General features: G+C 42.3%; 1 protein-coding gene across 1 annotated transcript in view; it reads right to left on the reverse strand.

The window, feature by feature from the left end:
* The window catches only part of LPAR3 (lysophosphatidic acid receptor 3), a 70,621-nt gene that overhangs the window by 45,479 nt on the left and 2,824 nt on the right, over window positions 1-22,318 (reverse strand). The window contains exon 2 of the mRNA XM_019710190.2: window positions 344-1,100. Within this exon, the coding sequence (XP_019565749.1) occupies window positions 344-1,079 (736 nt within the window). The 5' untranslated portion in view covers window positions 1,080-1,100. The remainder of the gene's footprint in view (window positions 1-343; window positions 1,101-22,318) is intronic.

Below are 22,318 nucleotides of genomic sequence, written 5' to 3' on the forward strand. Positions count from 1 at the left end.
CTTCTAAAGGAAGGTGTCACAACACTTTTGAAATTGCAAACTATATCTGTTTAGCACTCCTTCTCTCCCTTCCCTGCTTTATTTTTCCCAATAAGACTCACCAACCTCTTCGTTTATAAATCTTACAGTAATAAAATGTATTATAAAATTATTTTGTTTCTCCCCATTAGAATACTTATTCTGTCTTTCCCTACTAGAGCATAAACTCCAGGCAGGTGGGGATTTATGTCTGTTTTTGTTCACTGGCGCATTCCTACAACCTAGTAAGTGCCTTGTATACAGCAGGTGCTCAATAAGTATTCGCTGAATGAATGGGAATAATGGCTCACCCGGTTCCTCTTACCTAAGACAGTCATCACCGTCTTCATTAGCTTCATGGGTGTCTTTCGGCGGCTGATGGACCCACTTGTATGTGGAGACAAGACGTTGGTTTTCCTCTTGACGTACATGTAGATCCGCAGGTACACCACCACCATGATGAAGAAGGCCACGAGGTTGGATACAGTCCAGAAAATGAGGTAACTCCTGCTGTAAATGGGGGCCAGGGAAGAGCAGGCAGAGATGTCACAGAGGCAATTCCAGCCCAGCGTGGGGACTGCCCCCATAAAGATGGCAATGGCCCAGACGAGCAAAATGAGGAGTATCACCCTCTTTTTGGTCAGGTTGCTATGGACCCGCATCTTCATGATTGACATGTGCCTCTCCACAGCAATAACCAGCAAATTGGTCAGGGAGGCAGTCAAACTAGTGTCCAGAAGCCCCTGGCGGAGAAACCAGCGGTTGACAGTCAAAGTTTTTGAAACAGGGCCAGTGTTAAACATCAGGTATACATAGGCAATTCCAGCAAAGAAATCTGCAGCAGCTAGGTTAGCCAACAGGTAGTAGAAGGGGAAGTGAAACTTTCTGTTTTTGATCACTGCTGCGATGACCAGAGAATTAGAAAAAAATATGAACAGGCAGAAAAATGTTCCAACACACAAAACAATCACAAGCGTCGTTCCTGTCCAGTCATCGGCAGTATCAGTGTTGCTCCTATTATAGAAAAAGTCCATCTGCTTATCATAATGACACTCATTCATTGTGGAGAAGAACTGAACATCCTAGAAAGAAATTTGAAGAAGAAACAAATATCACTCTTTGCAAAATCAATAACTAAACCACCACACTACCCGCACCTCCACTGCTAAACCCCTTGTCGGCCAACTCCTGTCGATTCTTCAGATCTTAGTAAATGTCCCTTACTCCAGGAGCCTAGCCCCTGACCTCCTATCACAGCATTTATCTCATATCAATAATTGATGTCTGTTTCCCAGGCTATCTACAAGCTCACGGAGGGAGGGTATGTGTCTATTTTGTTCACCATTATAACCCCAGGACCCATTTGCCCTGGCTGCCTCATGACAGGTATTTGCTGAATGTTGGCTGAATGAATGAATGAGTGAATGAGTGAATGAATGGTCATGGAGGCAACAATAGTTAAATATTTGGAGCCCTGAAATATCCACTCTGCGTTGGCAACGATTACAGTACAGCACATGAACGTTTTCTCCTGGTGGTTTCCAGCTCATTTCTTATTTATGGGTCCTGCTCATTAATCAAAACAGGTTGGTAATGCCAGGCACATTCTTGTCAAGATAATGGGTGTTGAATTTCTTTTCACATGACCAAATGATTTACCCAAGAGATCATTTTTCCACACTGTGATTCTACTCCCGATGCTCCTTTGGCCATCTTTTGGTTTCAAGCTACAGTGACGACACTCACTTGTTAAGCATGTGATGCAGGGCTGGAGACTGGTCTCCATACTCCTTCCTTACCTTTCTGCTCACTGCTTCCTTATTCTCCTAATCCAAATTGTGCCAATGTGAATGTGTTTACTGGACTTTCCAACTCAATCACTTCATGTCAGTGTCCTTTCCTGGGCTCTCTTCAACACGGCAGGTGTTGGAAGGGTAGGCCTCCATGGTCAAGACTGAGAGCTGGAGTTTGGGCAGATGGCCAAGGATATGGGAACATACCTGCCAAGTGAGGGCAAGTCCTCACCACACATGTCTGAAAGTAAACCCCAAATTGGGGAATCAAAGAGACAGAGAAGACACTAATCACAGGACAAGATCTCTTGGACCCCCAAGAGATCCAAGAGATGAGGGATTCTGGCCAAGGAGGGGCTCTAAGAGTGCCCATCCATCTATGCTTGGTGGGAAGGTAAGGGGTTCTGCCTCACAGGTCTGCCCACAGCCAGGAAAAGTCCAATCAAAGGAGACTGTGGTTGAAGGCAAGGAAATCAGGCTTCTAGGGAAGATAACCATGGGCTCCCTCACAAGGCTGCAATTTATCTGCTGGAGATCCAGTAGGCCCAGTCACTGAGCAGTCAACTGGTGGAAATGAGGTGGTTCTAACAGTGAAAGCTTAAAGGAAATCCCCAGGTTTGAGGTTCTTATAAATTCTGCAATCCAATACCACATCCAGAATCAGATTAAGCAGATCAGATATCAATTTGAAGCAGTACAAAAGAGAAATATATCTCAGAGAGTCCTCTTTTTAATTCATATTTTAATGGTATGATAATACTTTTAAATGCATTAGACACATGCCTCTCTGCCATAGCAAATAGAAGCATAAGAATATCACTGTACGTACTTAAAACAAATAAACTGGGAGTGGTCTCAAGAGACAAATGGTTCTAGTGCCTTTCAATTACAAGGAAGAGGGACTCAATTTTAATAATGACAAAATAAAAACTACTATCTTTCGAAGACATTCACCAATATTGAATTGCTAATATCAGATAGCTCCATGCAATAGGCCAATATATCTATACTATATCATAATAATTTTCCCAAATTAAACATATAGATATATATAATAATTTTAATATCTCCATAATATTCCAGCATAAGAATAAATGTACCACTTTACTTAATTAATCCCTAAATGCTGGACATTTAGATTGTTTCCAATATTTTGCTTTTATAAAGAGGCTACATTCTTATACATTAATCTTTACATACTTGGCCAATTATTTCCTTAAGATTAACCCATAGATTTTAATTTGATGAAGTAAAGGACACACATTTACTTAAAGGTTTCTGATACATATTATCAAACTGCCCTTGGGACAGACTATAATTCTAATACTACTAGTAGCATATGAGAGTTGAATAGAAGATACTAATCTAGTGAAATTTAATTTAAATATCTAAGAAGAAAATTCAGCTTTCAATAGTGTTGAAAGTATATAGAAATTCAAGACAAACAATCCAAGAACCACATGAGAAATTTTAATAATGCAATTATTATGTGTCCTTTAACTAATGAAAAATAATGTATTTTATTTTGCTATATGTTCTAGATAGCTAAGAGAAACACATTTCTAATTTAAAATATTATCCTTGATTAACTCATCAGCAATATCAAGATAATATGTCAGAAAGATGTTGGAATCATTATACTACCAAAAATATTTTAATTTTCCTAATTTCCTTTTGAAGAGTTCTTAACATTTTAGTCTTGGTTCATCAATTTGGTTGAATTTATAATTGTATGATACCCTAAAACCTCAATGCACTTCCTTCAAAAATCTTCAAATTCAGCTTTCCCCCATCAAAATCAAAATGGCACATTTTTAGACATATTTAAACAAAAATTGTCCTCAGATTGAGAAGTAGTTTTGTCTTACAAAGTTGAGAAACCATAGAAAAACCATGATTAACCAGAACAGCCACCAGGCAGCTCCCTACCTCTCAGTCTTGAATCCTCTTTTTTCAGAGAAACAGACAATAAGAGCAAAGAAAGTTCATATAGAGAATTGGTGAAAGAGATTCCCACAGGGTAGAATATTATACACCCATTGAAAATCATATTTACCATGAAGCTGTGGTAATATGAGAAAAAGCATATGCCATTATTTTAATTAAAAGCAATTATATGTGTATATACATATACATAGATTTATATACATATGTAAACACATATAAGTATGTATATGTCTTGACAATTTTTAAAAGATAAAGAAAAAAGAAAAAAATCTCAAAGTGTAAAATTAAGAATAGTGGAATTATGGGTCATTTTTAAAAATTCCAGTCTTTTTATATTTCTACATTTTCTGTAATAAATAAATAGACTTTTAAATGCTAGTTTACAAATTCTGTCTTTGTTTACAAATTTTGTATGCAAATAGAATTTGGAGCACACATTCTACTTAATGTATTCTACCTTTCTTTGATATCTACAGCTCTGAAAAATCAAAATTAGTGTTCAAAGGAAAAGCCTCAAGGATTTGCTTATGTTCATTGTTACTACTCTCACCAGCAATGCACACTTTAGAGTTTTTCAGTGATAATGAAAATGAAATGGTTTTCTACTTAAAACTTCATGTAACCATAAAATTTTATATGCTGACAACTAACCAAATCAGGACACCATTTTCCCCAGCTCTCCTATAAAACATTTCCTAATGCAATCACCCCAGAATTCCAAAAATGAATAACTGGAAGTTTTTGTGAATTAGTACTTTTGATTTTTCTCTTCTTTGCCATATGCTGCCAAGCTCGTTGACAGTCCCCAGTACAACATGAATGGACCTACAGGGTATAGCGCTAAGTGAAATAAGTCAGACAGAGAAAGACTAATTTCATACGATTGCACTTATATGTGGAATCTAAAAAAAGCAAAACAAATGAATAAGCAAAACAAAACAGAAACAGATCCATTGATATGAAGAACAAGCTCATAGTGGCCAAAGGGGAAAGGGGTGGAAGGATGGGAATAAAAAAAGAAAGAAAAAAGGAACCCCACAGCTCTCACATTCAGAGATCCCTGTGTTACCTTCACCAGAGCACCTGTCACCTGCTACGTATTTTCTTTCGTATTTACACATTTGTAGTCCATCCCCTACCACTAGACCAGTCTGCGCCAGCTGATGAGGAGGCACCTTGCCTTTCATGCCCCGTCTATAGAATCCACATTTGTGGAATGAATGAATGAACGAATTTCTGTCCTACACTCTCTCTTCCCCCAGTAAAATGAAAAGGTTCAGTTAAATACCTGTGCTGACTGACGCATCACCACTAAATATGCCAATTAGAGAGCTCCTTCACTTACTATGATGTGTTCTTGGGTTAGTTAGTCACTTACTATCTCCACTTCATTATTACAGTAGTAATACTGTATTTTTAATTGCTAATATTTGAGTGATGACTTTGTGCTTAGTGCTTGACTAAGCATTTTGTATGAGTCATTTCATTGAATCCTCCCAGCAATGACGTGGATGCTATTACCATCGCCATTTTGCAGGTGAGGACACTGAAGCTCCCTTGCCCAAGGTCACACACTAGTGAGTGTGACCTTGGGTTCCACTCAGGCAGCTGTGCGCACAGGCCGCATGCTTATCTACAACTCTACACTACCTGTCTACAGACAAACAAAACCTCAGACAGACCAAGAGGCATGCTTACAATAATTAGAAAATGACCAACTTAGAATGACCCAATCAAATCACACTCAAAGACTGTCTTGCATTAAAAAATGTTGGGTTGAGCGGCCAGATGGCTCAGTTGGTTAGAGCGTGAGCTCTCAACAACAAGGTTGCCGATTCAATTCCTGCATGTGATGGTGGGCTGTGCCTCCTGCAACTAAAGATTGAGAATGGCAACTGGACTTGGAGCTGAGCTGCGCCCTCCACAACTAGATTGAAGGACAATGACTTGGAGCTGATGGGCCCTGGAGACACACACTGTTCCCCAATGCCCCCCAATAAAAATTTTAAGAAAACCAAAAACGGGGGGGGGGGATGGTTGCATTCTAAATAGACTTTGGGGGTTTTTATTGTTTCTTTTGTTTTAATAGCCCTGAAGCCCTGAAAAGCATAGAAAAGGCACTTTAATGTTTTCAAATTTTATAGTACTTGGCCACACAATATGCTCAATTTCAAGACTACTTTAACATTGCTAAACTTTAATTCTGCCAAATCCCAAGCTGTTTTCCTCTTTTCTTTTCTTCCCTTTTCTTTTTCTTTTATACTAAAAGTATAGAGGGCTCGAATAGTTCTGAGCCAGCAACAAAGGATGCTAAACTTTGGAGCTATTACCACAACTTCAAACTTGAGTAATTTAAGACTTCATAAAATGTTGGTTTAGAAAGTCTATATGTGGAACCCAAATGAAAACTTTATGAGCAAAGCTTTCATTTAGACTCTCCCAAACTTGAGTCTCTAAAAAAACTGCCCAGCCAGACCATAATGTGGAAACAATTATGAAAATTAAGACATCTGAAAACCACTCAAGCAGCTTTTATTTCTAGCGACAAGAAGACAAGCTGCTGCTGGGCTTTCAGTAACACTGTCGTCTCCCTCCTAGCGAGAGGCAGGGTGTAGCCAAAACAGGATCACTGGGTGCTGTGCATATTTTCTTTTCCTGTGGTCCACAAATGCGGAACAGTCCTCTTCCCCTCTAGAAACCCCAGCCAGATGGGAGATGGAAGCTATGGTTAGTGGATACGCTAACAGCCAGAAAAGAGAATACTCCTGCATAAAAGCAATCACATTTGCTCACTAAATTCCTTTTTAATAATTCATGTTAATGGAAAAATCAGGATAGCATGGGAGATTTAAATCCACATATGACCCCTGCGGTTTATTTGAGCCATTAGTTTCAAGGCCTTTGGCTTTGCTGTCCCCTCTTCCCAGAAGCCTATTCCCCCAGATACCCACAGGACTCATTTCTACACCTTGTTCATGCTCAAATGTCACTTCATCAGATAGCCCTTCCCTGCCACTCTTTAAAAGAGCACCTTGCCCCACCCTGCTGCACTTTTGCCCTTTAGTGTTTTATTTTTCCTCACAGCATCTCTCACTGCCTGATGCTATCTCCTCGGGGTGACGGTCCATCTCCCCATCGGCTGAGACATCAGGGACTTTGCGTTGCTATGGTGCATCCCTGTACCTGGAATGCTGCTCAACACGTAGCACGCACTTGGTAAACGCTTGTTAAATGGAGAATTAAATGCAGTGTATCTTTGTGTACATATGCCCTCATGCACCCTAACCTTTTACCCACACTGAGCATTATTAGTGTCTTCTTCTGCATATTTTCTAATTTGGGTCTCACAACTCTTTCATTTCCCTCTACAGTCTTGCTTGGCTCAAAGCCCCGCTGGCTGAGAGGCATGAGGAACGGTGTTTGAAGGGTGGCTTCACCAGAGCAGTCAAGACAGGGTGGTCCGAAGGGCAGTGGCACACGGAGACCTCGCTCTTGCCAGTGTGGACATCAGAAACTATGGCTCCTCTTTGGAACATAACTTCAAAAGAGAGAGGAACTCAATGGCCAGAGCTAGAACAATTCAAGCAACAAAATATAGTAGTATCGAATTATCGCCCAAAGTATAAAATAAACATCCATGAGTCCATACTAATATAAGTGACTGAATAAAACAATAAATAAGAAAGAAGAGGCAAATCTCCCCTGCAGAAGAATTCCAAATAAATTATGTAGCTATTGCACCCTACAGGAGGGGAACATAACTCTCACTCCTTACATATGGGCTACGCGGTGACTTCTTCCCAAAGAGGACAGTATGAAAAGGTGGGGGAAGGGTGAGTCATTTTTCAATGGAGAGACTTGACAAACACGACTTCAGCAAGGTGCTCAAGGTCCGTACCAACAGGGATAGGTCATGTTGCTAGTTTGTAATCTTAATAGGATATGTTAAGAATGGTACTTTACTTTGCTATCTTCCTCCCAAAACCCATAATCCCAATCTGATCACAAGAAAAACCTCAGACAAATCCCAACTGGGAGATATTCTACAAAATTCCTGACCAGGACTCCTCAAAAATTGTCAAGATCATCAAAAACAAGGAAAATCTGAGGCAATGTCACAGCTAAGAGGAAGCTAAAGAGATATAACATCTAAATATAATGTGCATCCTAGATCTTGGAACAGAAAAAGGACATTAGGTAAAAACTAAGGAAATCTGAATAAAGTATGGTTGTTAGTTAATAACAACATGTCTATATTGGTTCATGAATTGTAACGAATGCACCATATTAATGTAAAATGTTAATAACAGGGAAAATTGTGTGCAAGGATAGGGGCACACTGTGGGAACTCTCTATACCATTTGATCAGTTTTTCTGTAACTATAACATTGTTCTATAAATCTTTTTTTCTTTTTTTTTTTTTCATTTTAAAAATATGGGGGGAGAAGATGTTACCAACTCTGTACTGCAGTAGTTTCAAAAAAATAAAGCTTGTATGTTTCATATGTGGTTACTTTACTCTTTGCTATGGGAAAACACACAGAGGAGTAGCAATTTGAGATTCAATTTAAACGGATGTTGTCTGTAATAGAGTATTGGAAGCCTCTGATGATCTTGGGGAAAGCGAACGTGTTCACTGTAGAGGTGCCTGTTAAGTGTGAGGCTGTTACAAATCTGCTACCCGATCTTAATACACTAGAGCATTTCTCTAGAGAAAGCTAAACTCAACTTTGCTCGAGTTTTGTTACTCTGTTTTTTAAGAACAAATCATAGATTCAGGCACATGAAACAGAGGATTTAGATCCTCTGTTCTCTACATAGGAGCCGGTCTCCACAATACATCGAGTGCCTCGACTTGGTAGCAAAGGTCACAAGACAGCAGCCACAAAGAGGAGGGGCAGGCACACACTGGGGGCGACTGGGAAATGAGAAACTTTGTGCCTCGCGTCAGCTTCAGCAGAGATTTGGTGGCACACAGAGGAATAATGCAGTCTGTGCTTAGCAAAATAAACAGGTTACTGTGCCAGTGGACGTTAACGAGCCCGTTAGGTAGGGAGGACCGTCTGCTGTATGTCAGCGGCTTCAACTAGTGCTTTTTCTCTTTCCACTGAGTGGGCGGATTTACAGGAGGCATGGAATACACACGCAGCTTCTACCCTAGGATTTGTTTAATAAACAACTATAATCAAATTTATTGTTCCCTAGATGTCAATGATGACTGAAGACTATCTTAAACCTATTGGTTAAACAGGAAAGCAAACTTGAAAACATACAGAACTAACCAAAGAGGTGACGCACAGATTTTATGCGGATCAGAAATTTCCTGGCTTAGTTTATCCAAATGTAAATCTTTCACCGTATTTCATTTCTCTGTTATACAGTTTTGGTCTCATCTAATTCATTGGGCTAGAAAGATGACAGATACATTTTGTCCTTTGACCCTCTTACAAGTAAAGATGCCAATCAAAACGCTCAAAATTAATAATATCTATAGATAATGCAACGCCACATGTTCTATTATATAGCAAATAATCCTGAGACTGTTGTGTAATCACATATCAGTAGCTTTGCAGAAGAGAATGCTAAAATATAAAGTGTGGCTCTTCTTAGCTGAAAGAGATATTCTCGTACAAAGGACATTGTCACTCTGTGAAAACGTATCCTGGGAAATTTCAAAGTTCCTGCTCACAGCAAATAACTTCCCATGAGAAGAAAATTAGATTTCTTTATGTTGTAAAATTCCCAATAGACAAAGTTTTGGTCCAAACTATTTGTCCTGACTTAACCGTGATACTGCATTCCCTTGTTTACTCCATGGCAGGACCCTGTCTCCTGCCTCCAGTCCTGAGAAAGGTATTCAAGAGTGTCTTGCTCTACATGGTTTGTTCCAAATAATCCCCCACTGTTACCAGCAAAAGGTCAATAGTGATCTTCAGAGACCCCGCCATGCTTCTGGAGACCACACCAGCCCAGGTTAGTGCCTGACTGACTCCTGAAACTCTACATAGCAAGGAAAATCATATTTTCAAAGCATGTACCTGGAGTGGGAAACAGTTGTTTTAATTAAGGCTTCAGAAGTTTGAAAGGAGAGTGCTGCTATGGCTAAACGAACAAGTCAGAGGGATCCCTGGCAGGGATTCTACACTTTGGTCATGAAGCAGGTGCATCACTAAAGCAGGAGGCTCATATAGCCCATCCTGCCTCGCTCTCCCACCCCTGGACAGTCTGGTAGTAAAATAGCACATCCATGTAAAGACATTCAACTCATGGAAATGCACGTAACAGGCACTTCAGTGCTGTGCCTGATCCCATCCGCTGGCCCTGCCAGCTCCCCTCTCCAACCTTCTCCACATGCTCTGTGGGCCGCATCAGGAGGTTTCCTTGCCTTCTAACGCCTGCCAATGGGAGGGGCAGCAGGAGATCTGGTGGCGGGAGGAGGCTGAGATAATGATTTCCCCTGCTCCCTCCCTGCCAGATTGCTGTGGGTTGGCTGGGTTAGCTCCTGTCAAGCAGTATTTCCATACTGCAGCCTTGCCTCTCCCTCCCCTCAGCTTTCAAGTTGAGTGAAGGGTGTTAACTGTTCTGCTGTCTCTAGCTCTGGGCACTCCAAGTCGCTTGTTGGTTTCCATGAACTCTGCCCTTCCCCAGTCACCAAGGTACCATCTTCCCTCCAATTACCAGTTTGACTGGATTCTCTGTTTCCTATGGAACTCGGAGTAATCCAGATGTCATTTAAAATGTATTGTAATACAACAAAAAGTGTTATTTGCAAAGTTTTACTGTGTTGTGGATTTTCTTAAATCTTTTACTAAGATCTAGTACACGTAACATTTTCTAGTTATAAATATAACAACTTGGGGTGGCTGGGTGGCTCAGTGGTTGTAGTGCTGTGCTCCTAACACCAAGGTCGCCAATTCTATTGCCACATGGGCCTGTGAGCTGTGCCCTCCACAACTAGACTGAGAACAACAACGGCTTGACTCGGAGTGGGGTGGGGGTCGGGAAGGGGGTAGGTGAAAACACATTATATATATATAAAACAACTCTCAGAGAAGGAAAGAGGAATAAATTGAATAAATCATATTCCCAAGGGCATGGGCCAGTAGCACAATTCTTTTGATGCCCTCAATGTCCCATTACACGTACCAGAACCCTAAGAAATTACTCGACCCACAGTGACATGGTTGTACAAAACAAAGATGACGGCACTGGACTCCAGCAGGTCCCTGCACAGACAGTCTACCTCAGATGTCCAGTGTAACCCAGGATCAGTTAGTTCCAACTCTCTCTGTGTTCCTAGTCTTGTGCACCATGGAAGCAAATGACATGGATTTAAGTGTTACTTTGGGCCCAAGGATTAGCCAGGCTTGAAACAAGACACTGCAGAAAAGGAAGCAGATTTTTCTTTATGATGCCTGTGAGGAGGGCGAGGGGAAGGGTAAACTGATAGCCTGACTCAAGGGGACACTGCAGCCTGATGTGAGGCAAAAGCAATACCAACAGAGCTACAAGGGCTGCATTTCAGTGGGCATCACTGGTCCATCCCCCTCGGTGGCACTTCCAGGGGCAGGGACAGCTGTTGGGGATGACGCTGTATAAGTGCTGCTCTCCCAGAAGCTCTGTAGCCTGCAGCCCTGGTAGAGATGCTATAAACACAGACGATCTTTAGACAATGGGGACACGAGCCAGACATAGTCCCTAAGTAGACAAAGTCCCTGAGTAGACAAAGAAGCTCGGAGGCTCAGAACACTGAGAGGAGGGCTCAGGAATAAGCGCGTCCTTAGTCCACCAATAGCTTTTTAAATTTTTATTCTAGCTTTCTTCACCTCTGCTCTTCCACCTGCTCCTTCCAACTCGAGTACAAACCTGCTTGGGGCGATCAGAAGCAATCCTTGATCTGGCACCTATTATGTACAAATCTATACAATTAGAACTTTCACACATGCATACATGGATTCTCCTAAAGTGCCTTTTTATTTACTAGATTCAGACTCTCTTTCAGCCACTGGAGGATGGGGGGGTCCCCTGATTGTGCACGGTAAAACATTCTCTGCCTCAGTGTCTGCCTTTACCACCAGACCGTGAACTTCCTTAGGGCTAGAAGACTTTCTTACTCATGTTCATGTACCTGGTGCCCAATATAGGGGCATGTATGTAGTCCATGTACAACCAATATTTGGTTCCTGGGTTGGTTGGCTTGTTAGAAGTTAGCTGGTTGGAAATATGAGACAGAAACCTGATCCCACTGGATTGAACAATGTTTGGGTGATACGGAAGTAGAAAGAAAGTATAGGCTACTCTTTCAAGAAATTTGGCTGACAAACTCTTGGGACCTCTCCTATGGTATTCAACATACTTTATTTTATTAAACATTTATTTGTCACAAGCTCACTTCTAAATCTGTTGAGAGCAGAGCTGGTATCCCTCTGTTTCCCTGTTCTTTAAAGCATAAACACAAAACCTTGCTTGTAATTGGCACACTATAAAAATATGCCCAATTTGATTGAATAATTCCCCAATCCTGTTTCCAGTCCTCTTTTTTGTTGGTTTCACTGTGGAAGTTGACAAACAGTTATACCTTTCTTGAAACCCCCCTCCCAAGCCTCTGTGACTCTACCCTCTCCTGGTTCTCATCCCGCAGGTGCCCAGTATTTCTGTTCCCTGTTCTTCCATCAGTCTTGAGAGGTACACACTCCCATACTCAGTTCTCAGCCCTCTCTTTTTCTCCCTTTAAACTCTCTTCCACTAGCACTACTATTGCTAAAATTGTTTCCTCTATGTGGATGACTCCCTAACAATTATCTCAAGCCCTGACACCTCTCACGTCCTCTCTCCCTCATGCAAAGCTCCCAAGCTGCAGTCAAGATAAATAAGAAAAAAGTCTCCAAGAGGGAAGCATGCATGCAGGTTGGAACTCTCAGTCTCCCTCAGGTCAGCTGTTGGAGATGAAGAGGCCACAGTAAGGAATGAAGTTTCAATTTTAAACATCAGGTTTTTAAAGCAGGGGATTGAGATGACGCTGGCCTCAGGCCTCCCCAGTTGTTTGTAGCGCAGCATTCACCAGCTGGCAGAGAGGTTTGGAATTGGAGAGGCTGTGTGCCACTCACACGGCCAGGACCTTTAGTTCCCCCTCTCTCTGGTGCTTTGCTTGGGCTCAGGGTAGACTACCGGGGCCCCCTTTCCCGGTGCCCCGCTGGGTCCTGACTACTGCAGAGGCCCGGGCATTTGCAGACGCTGCTGCCCCAGTACTCTGGATATAGCCTTTTGGATTCTAACTCGGCTCCAAACCTGGGTATTTGTGTACCTGGACTTCCTCTTGACAAGGGTTCTCGGCCTCTATTCATGGGAACTTCCCCTTGTTAACATCACCACACAACCAGCCTCTGAATCTCAGGCTGAATAAAAGGTCCAGCAGGACCCCAGACTCCATTTTCGAAAAAGTCCTGTTCTGTGTGGTGTGGCACTGAACACACAGCCGTTCTTGTAATGCATTAAAAATGGTACATCGTCCTGCGACTTCTCCTCTGATTACTGTTTGTATCATTATTTAGCTTTCTGTTCTATGGCACCGACTGCTAAATTGTGTTTTCCTTTTCCTGTAGAGTAATAAACTGCTTTGCCCAGCCTCCTTGTAGCTAGGGTGGCCACGTGACTGAGTCCTTGCCAATGGAATGGGAACACACATGAAGCTTGTGACTTTCGGGTTAGCTCTAAAACACTGAATGTGCTGCTCCGTGCTCTTTCGTCTTCCTGCAAGTTGGAACACAAACAGGCCTGTGATCCAGCGTTGATCATTCAGACCAGGCAAAGCCCTAGAAGCATGAGTCAAAATAGTGCACAAACTAGTTTCCATCAATGAGGAGATAAGTACAGAAAATGCAAATAAGCGCTTAGAAATGCTTACGGTAATTTGACATTGTGTGAAATACAAGTGTCTGATCCATAGAGTATAAACCAGAAGCGTGGGTCTTTGGCACACCGGAAATGAAGAAAACCAGTCTTTAAACAATGAAAGTTTGAGAAGCACTGCCCTTGTGGGTGGTGCAGAAACAAGAGGTAAGAAACCCTTCAAACCTGAACCACTCATCTCAGGACTGTTAACAAGAGAAAAATAAACTTCTGTTTTCTTCAAGTCGTGTTTGGAGACCTCTTTGCCTAAGAAGCCTGTAGCTCTAGGTGAAGGTGCTGGGAAGAAACAGAATACGCGTGTGTATTGGTTGCTCCACGCAGCTTTTATAAGAAAGAGATGGGCTCGGGCGAGAATTGTTTGTAAGTCTGTAAGCAAGGGTGGAAAAGAACAGACAGCAACCAGAAACTGGGGGCCTTGGAAGATTAGAAAAGTTAAGTGCTTTTGTAACTACAGAGAGCAGAAAATAGAGGCTTACAGCCTCTCAAAGGCCTCTCAGTGAGAAGCTGCAGTGGAACAAAGACCGGCCTACAGTTGAGATGAGAGGAAGGGTGTCGCTTCCCACCCAAATCCACACTTTGGAGGACCTGAAGGCAGAGACTACTAAAGACGGGGACAGAAGTGGGCCAAGCACAGCAGCTGGGAAATAAGGCTCAGGAACTTGGTCCAGAGCAGCATTTGGATGTGGTAATTGGCAAGTGGAAGGGACTAGAAGCAAACAGACCAGAAAGAAACCTATGAACTTTTTAAGGAATTACATTGCCATGGAAGCCGCCCACACCTTAGCCTGAAAGGCCCATGTTCATTCTTCCTCCAAAGAGCACTCACGTTCCAACACCCATTTCAGATATGACCCCAGAGGGTAACAGACAAGGAGGAGAGAGTCAAAGTCAGGGCCCCTGGGAGGCCTCCCCCTACGAGCAGAAGCAGGGACCAACCACAGACCTGACTCCACACCAGGGCAGGGAGGTCGGAATCATTCCTACTCAGTGGGGCATCATCATCTTTAGGGACCTGCTGCTGCTACACAGCTACCATTCTTCTGAATGTGTGTGCGTGTGCGTGTGTGTGTGCGTGTGTGTGTGTTTCATGTTTGTACTCCTGTCTTGTATAATGAATGTTTCTCGTTCAGAACAAAAAAATAAATGAACATTTTAGCATGGGTATTTCCAACAGAGGTTAGGGAAGGGAAGGCCAGACCTGTGGATTTCTGGTAAACTAACCCTTTCAAGGAAAGCATGGAGGGCTGTGACGCACAGAAGGGCATGGCAGTGAAGGGAAAGGAGCCACCTGAGTCACCTGAGCCAGATGGCAGTTCATCGCCTTCAGCAATGGCTCTCACCTGGCGCATTGCTGACCCAGCCAGAGCCTTTTCCTTCCTCTCAAAAAAATGGCGCAGTAACTATGACTACCATATAGGATGGTTGAAAGGATTACACTCAATTTATGTTTATAGAACTTAGCAAGATGCATAGGACCCAGGAAGTACTCAATAAATGGTAGATAGTATTTCCCAAGAAAGTTAAATAACTCAAAATTTCTTTTTAAAAAGTCAATGGAATATGCAGCTGCCATTCAGGAAGTTTCACGGCTCATGTTCTAACGCCTCAATGACAAAGTCCTCCTATATCTACACTAAAATAACCACAGTCCAGGAATGAATTGCCCCCTGCCTGAGTTTGGGCCCAGTGCCACAGTGACTAAGCTAAGGTACCACCTCTTCCCTCTTCTGCTGCTTGAAACAGAGCAGGGAGGCAGGAGCGGAGAAAGGGGTGAGGAGAGAGAGGACGGGCACGTGGAGCGGCAGACCACAGGCTTCAGGTTCTGCGTTCAAATATTAGCAGATAAGCAGGTGAGCAGAGTGGTGAAAGAACACGCCCCCACGACTAAATCATACTCAACACTGGAAGCTTTTCCTCTAAGACTGGGAGCAAGGCCAGGATACACAGTCTGGCTACTTCTATTCAACATAATACTGGAACTCCTAGCCAGAACAGTTAGGCAAGACAAAGATACTAAAGGCATCCAAATCAGAAAGGAAAATGTAAAACTACATCTGTTCACGGATGACATGATCTTATATGCAGAAAACCCTGAAGACTGAACAACAACAACAACAAAAAACCCTGTTAGAACTAATAAATGAATTCGGTATACAAAAGTTTCAGGATACAAAATTAACATACAAAAATCAGTTGCATTTCTATATACGAACAAAAACAATTCAAAAAGGAAATTAAGAAAGCCCTATATACAACAGTATCAAAAACAAACAAACAAAAAAACCTTGGAATAAACTTAACCAAGAAGGTGAACTGTACACTGAAAACTACAAAACACTGATGAAAGAAATTTTAAGCGACACAAATAAATGGAAAGACATACTGTGTTCATAGATTGGAAGACTTAATATTGTTAAAATGTCCATACTCCCCAAAGTGATTTACACGTTCAGAGCCATCCCTATCAAAATCCCAATGGCATTTTTGTTTTACAGAAATGGAAAAAAAAAATCTAAAATTCATATAGAACCACAAAGGATCCCAAATAGCCAAAATAAATTTGAGAAAGGAGCAAAAATTTGGAGGTCTCATACTTCCTGATTTCAAAACATATTACAAATCCACAGTAATAAAAACAGTATGGTAGAGGCGTAAAGACAGACACATAGACAAATGGAACAAAATAGCGAGCCCAGAAGAAAACCCATGCATACACAGTCAACTGACCATTAGCAAGGGTGCCAAGAATATACAATAGAGAAAAGAAAGTTTCTTCAACAAATGGTGTTGGGGAAACTGGATATTTACACGTGAAAAAGCATGGCCTCTGGAGATAGCTAGCCTGCATTTGAAGCCTTGCTTACCATCAAGTTAGTTAATGTCTCTGTGCCTTAACGTCCTCATCTATAAAATGGGAGAATAACAGTACCTTCTCCCTAAGTCTGTTGGGAGAGTTAAATAAGGTGCTTAGAATAGCCTCCGACACAGTGTTACTTTCATTATGACTATTATCAGTTGGGCCTGAGGAAAGTTACTTAACCTTTTTGAGATTCAATTACCTCCGTTGTAAAAGGGAGACCAACTCTAACTTGTTGGGTTATTCAGACAAAGTGAATGACACAGCCAGTGTAAAGCCCTCCACCTACTTCTAGGTCCAGAGGAGTCAGACAAGTCCAGTAAACAACAGGGCAGGCCTGTTCCCACGAGGTGGGAGAGAAGGGGTCCCAACAGAGATTACCAGGAGACCACAGGGGGAGACGCCTGCCTCAGGTTGGGGGGGTCCTGGCATAACAACCCCAAAGCCAAGACCTTCTCTCCTCTACCACCCTCTCCAGTGGCGTTTCTCACTACCACCGGAAACATTTAGAACCAGATGAATATGTGTAAGAGAAGTTTAGCCAGCTGGGTTGAAAACCTTCTAATTCTATTATCGTACTTCCTCTAGACCACTCAGTCTATCTGGATCTTAGAGTAATCCATCAAAATATACTCACTGATATACCACCAAACAGTTTTCAAAGTGAGTTCACATCTCTTTCCCCATTTGCTCTCATGATGAATGGGCAGGGTAACATTTTCCATTTTACAGAGGAGAAAACTAGAACTGGGAGAGACTGATTCACTCTGATCAGCTCTCGTCATTCTGACCCAGGTCTCTTTTCACCAGACTGAGTATTGGAGCCTTTTTTCAATGGATAAAGTGTTGGTCTCCATGAGAGATGAAATATGCAGATTTGTCCTCTATAATGACATTAATGCCTCTTACAAACATTTACTGATTCTAGAAGAAATACAATTTGATTATGGTAAATGTCAATAAAAATTTGTAAGTGCATCACTACTTAGAATTTTTGGACAAGAGTTTATGGGAGAAAAGTCCATATAATCAAATGAAAATGACAAAATAAAACTCTAAATACAGGATAGAAAATAGCGATGATTAGTCAGTTTGCCTATTTCGGAGAAAGCTCAGAAGAGCAAGCAACCCAGTTTACTTCTAACACAGTGAACAATGGAACTGAAGAAACACCTTCTCCTAAAGCATTTTATTTTCTCCATCAACCAAATAAGAGTCAACCAGTTGAAGAAGGCCACAGACTTCAATTATGTACCTATAAGGAATCAGACTGGAGATTAACTGAGAAACACTAGTAATGACCTGGCAGCAATCCATGGACATTTAACCTTGCTGACATTCCTTTTCCTTCTCCTCTGTTGGCTGTTCATGGAATTTGCATATGTGGAAAGTTGCACACATGTCATGGGCAAGTTGCACTGGTCCCCTTATAGTGGATTCTACCCAACCACTGAATCCTCTCATGCCTGTTCAGGTAACATTTCCCCACTGTTCACCATATTCGGGAGAAAGACAGATGTACAAAAACATGTGTAAAGATGTGAAATGCACTCAGGAAGCTCATAATCTAGAATGACAAGTGCTTAGACAGGACCAGTCCTCCACTTCCCCTGGAGACATCTCCCAATATCTGGAGGTATTTGTGGTAGATATAGTAGGGGGCTGCTACTGGCATGTCGTGGGTAGAGGCCAGGGACGCTGCTACACATGCTACAATGCACAGGACGGCCCCACAACAAAGAATTATCCAGCCCAAATGTCAGTGGTGCCAAGGTTGGGAAACCCTGATCTAAAGGGTAAGATGAGACATGGAAAGAAGTATAATACAGAGTTGAGTGTGGCATGAGCTGTAATAGAGACAAAAGTGGAGTGCTATCAAATTGACAACATTTAAACACAAGGATAAAATTGAGTGTTGGCAAGAGTATAGGGAAAATGGCACCCTCACAACATGCTGGTGAGAATATGAATTAATACAACTTTTTGGGAAAGCAATTTGGCAATATGCAGAAAAAACTTTTAAAATGTATATATACTATGTCTGTCTTTGCTTTCTTTCCATCCCCATCTTCTCTCTTCCTTTGCCTTCTTTTTTTCTTCCCTCCCCAGGACTAAGGGGTAAGCACGGGGCTGAGAATGCCGCATGAAACAGAGTTTTGGGTGTTGCATAGAGGCTTGGGCTGGGGTTGGGAAGCCACACAGAGGAGTGAGTTGAAGGGACTGGAGGCTAATAATTAAGCTGCAAAGACACAGGAGCTAGGCAGCCAAGGACAAGAGGCAGTGGCACAGAAGACAGAGGATGGCCTTTGTGGTAGGGGGTTGCGCTATTTTGAGCTAATAAGTAAAAACATTAAAGATAATGGGAGTCAAGTTTCTAACTACAAGAGAAGGTATATACAAATAAATCAAGGGAAAAGAATAGACTGATCCGTGGGTATTGGATTGGAATTGAAGGTATTAGCATGAATGCATGATTTTATAATACATGGCTTAATGTAGAAAAATTTATAAATGTATATGTTTACATACATGCATTTCCTAGCTCTGTACTCTCAGAGACATAGAGCAAACGACACCCTATAACAATTAGCGCATCAACCTTCCATATCTTGGTTTCTAAATGTCTTTCTCTACCAAACAAGGAGGACTAAGTCAGGGAAACTACAAGAAGAGACTGGAATAATATCATGTGGAGCCAGAAATGATGTCAAAAGGACACAGGAACTACCTCAAAGGGATTCCCACTGGCCAAACAAGGACAATTTGAGCATCAAAACAAATAGTGATAGTAACAGATTTCAACATACTGTATAGAAAAGAACTCCATGAATACTTCCTAATATAAATTAACAAATACTTGAGGGAGAGTAAAAGTTTTTCCTTATAGAATGACAACCAATAAATGTAGGAGTGATAGAAATAAAGAATCACCATTTGGCAGCCTTCATAGAGGTGGCTGATTCAGGCAGAAGTCATCGATAAATAATAAGGCTGTAGGTGGAGGTTTAATATAGGAAGAGGCTATTAGCATAACCTGAGAATACTTCCCCACAAACAGCAATAAATTTCAAAGGGAAAAATGATAAATTCAAGATGGGACGTTCTCATGGACACCAACATAGCCAGGTGACCAAGGCCAACATTCCAGTGGTGGGACAGCTTGACATCTTGTAGTCTAAAGTGATGAGCTAAGAAGAGCAGAGTATATGTATTCCTGCCAAGCACACATAACCTGAGTCTGGTTCTGAAGAAATGCCCGCTGGACTCAGGTTGAGTCATCCTGCAGGATGTAAGATCTGTACAACTGCAAGGGAACAGGGAACGTCTGAGGAACCATTCCAGAAGAGACATGACAAATACATGTAAAATGGATCCTAGATCAGACAGGGGAAAAAGACATCCGGGAGGCAAATGATGAAATGTGAATGGGTTTTGTGAATTAGATGGTAGTGTTGTATCAGTGCCAATTTACTGATCTTGTGGTGCAATAATTAATTTTATGTATCAACTTGACTGAGTTAAAGATACCCAGTTAGCTGGTAAAACATTACCTGGGTATGTCTGTGATGATGTTTCTGGAAGAGATTAGCATCTGAATCAGTAAATTGAGTAAAGAAGACCACCCTCACCAGTGTGGATGAGCATCGTGTGATATACTGAGGGCCTGAATAAAACAAAAAGGCAGAAGGGTGAATTTGTGCTGTTGCTTGAGCTGGGACATGTATTTTCTCCTTCCCTTGGACATCAGTGCTTCTGGTTCTCAGGCCATCAGGCTCAGACTAAACTATAGCACCAGCTTTCCAGGTTCTCCAGCTTACAGATGACAGATTGTGAGACTTCCTGGCCTCTGTGATCCCATGAGCCAATTCCTGCAATAAATATCCTCATATAGATATAGATATAGATATATAGATATAGATATAGCCATCCTATTTGTTCTAGAACCCTGACTAATCCAAATGCCATGGGGATATAGAATAAGATCATACTTATTTTCTCTTGCGAGATCTACGTGACAATTTAGTCCGGGGAAAAAAAACCCATTCAAAGGACCAATCTATTAAAAAATGAACCAGGGCAGGAGGCAACTGATACAATGATATTCTATGCCTGATCCCTTGCTTTGCTCTTCAACAACTAGTTATTCCCAATGCCTCTGAGCCTTAACTTGGGATTTCTAGCTTCCTTGAGGAATGAATGCCTCTCTGACGCCACAGCCCACCTTTGACTTACCTGATCTGAGCTTATCTTGGGGCAGCTCCAGAATTTCTGTAGAGGAGGGGCTTTGGGGCATTCTAGGTAAAAGGGGACCCTAGGGACCTTGTCTTAAAGCTGCATTTACAAAGCAGCACACTGTTTTTATTTAGATGACATGTTGGTTTGGAGGGCCTTTGAGCAAACTGGTAGTGTTTATGGAGGGGTTAAAGTGCCCCCCACCCCACCCTGCCACCTGCCAAGCCAACCCGTGATGATACCACTGAATTCACACATGGCTGAGTCAAGGCCAGGGCTAGTAAAACCTACAGACTAAAGTTCCAGGGAACAATGAAGACAGGGACTAACCGATGAGTAATGAGCAGGGTTGACGAACATCTTTTGGAAAGGGTGGGGCAGGCTGTACTGGGCAGGTCGTTTTCCAGAGTGACACCCAGTCTAGCCCAGTCTGAGTTTTATGAACGATTCACATCTGAGGAGAGGCCTGGTCAATGGGGGCAGAACGGTGTCAGAGTCACGGGCAAGGGAGGCGTTCAAGGCAGTAGGGAGACAGGACAAGAAGCAAGGGGCCAGGCGCTGCAGAGGCCAGGCCCGGAGATGGAGAGGAATAAGGAGGAGGACATCAGCCTGGAGAGTGGAGCAGGTGGGTACCACCCAGGAAGTCAGGACCTTGCGCTCACTGGGTACCACTCACCTGGCTCACCAGGAAGGTCAGCCAGACAGCAACACACATCTTTCAGAATGAATGGAAAAATTAGCTTAACTGTTTGGGGTCAGGGGATGCTTTGAGTTCGTTTAGTACTTTGCAGCATGAACCTTAAAGAGCCAAGTTAACAAGAAGGCACAGGGCCGTGAGGAGGGTATAGGGCACCCCACTTCCATGTGACCGCCATCACCAGTGTCCTCTGACACATTGGTTGGTTAGTTAGCTCTTTGTTTTTGTCCACTAAGACCTGAGATGAGCAGGCAGTACAAGTAATTCGACGGGGGAATTAAAGCTTCCTTGGAACTTTGCCCTGTACCTTTGATCATGCAGTGTTAGGTAATTTCAGTCCTGAAATGTATCTTCCTTTCGTATTCCTCACAGAGCAGTTTCTCAACCTTTGGCAGGATTTCCTCCTTGAAGTCTCATTTGACATCAGAGAGCAGGAGAGATGTATGTGGAGGGACCACAGTAGCATCCACTTAGCACACCCGACACCCACATGGAGATCTGAGCACCCCCATAGAGCCTGCCTGGGTGTCCCAGATCTGAGGCCCCGCCTTTTTAATTCCAATGTTTATACGTGGAATTAAATTTCACATATACGACTTAATGGGACCCAACAATAAATCATGCTGGTAGGAAAAAAAGGATTATTATCCCCATTGTGTAAATGAGAAAACTGATTCCAGGATGACAAGTGATTTATTGAAGGATACAAGAACTCACAAAAATGGGGCTGGGATTACAACCCAGACCCCTGTACTCCTACTGCCTCTCTAACCCAGCATTATAAAAGTATAAGCTCTCAGGGCTTCTGGAGACACCTCCCCACCCCTCACCTGCACCTCACCTCTCCCATCCATGGCAGGACTA

This window comes from Rhinolophus sinicus, linkage group LG06 (genome assembly GCF_036562045.2).
Source record: "Rhinolophus sinicus isolate RSC01 linkage group LG06, ASM3656204v1, whole genome shotgun sequence".
Lineage (NCBI taxonomy): Eukaryota > Metazoa > Chordata > Mammalia > Chiroptera > Rhinolophidae > Rhinolophus > Rhinolophus sinicus.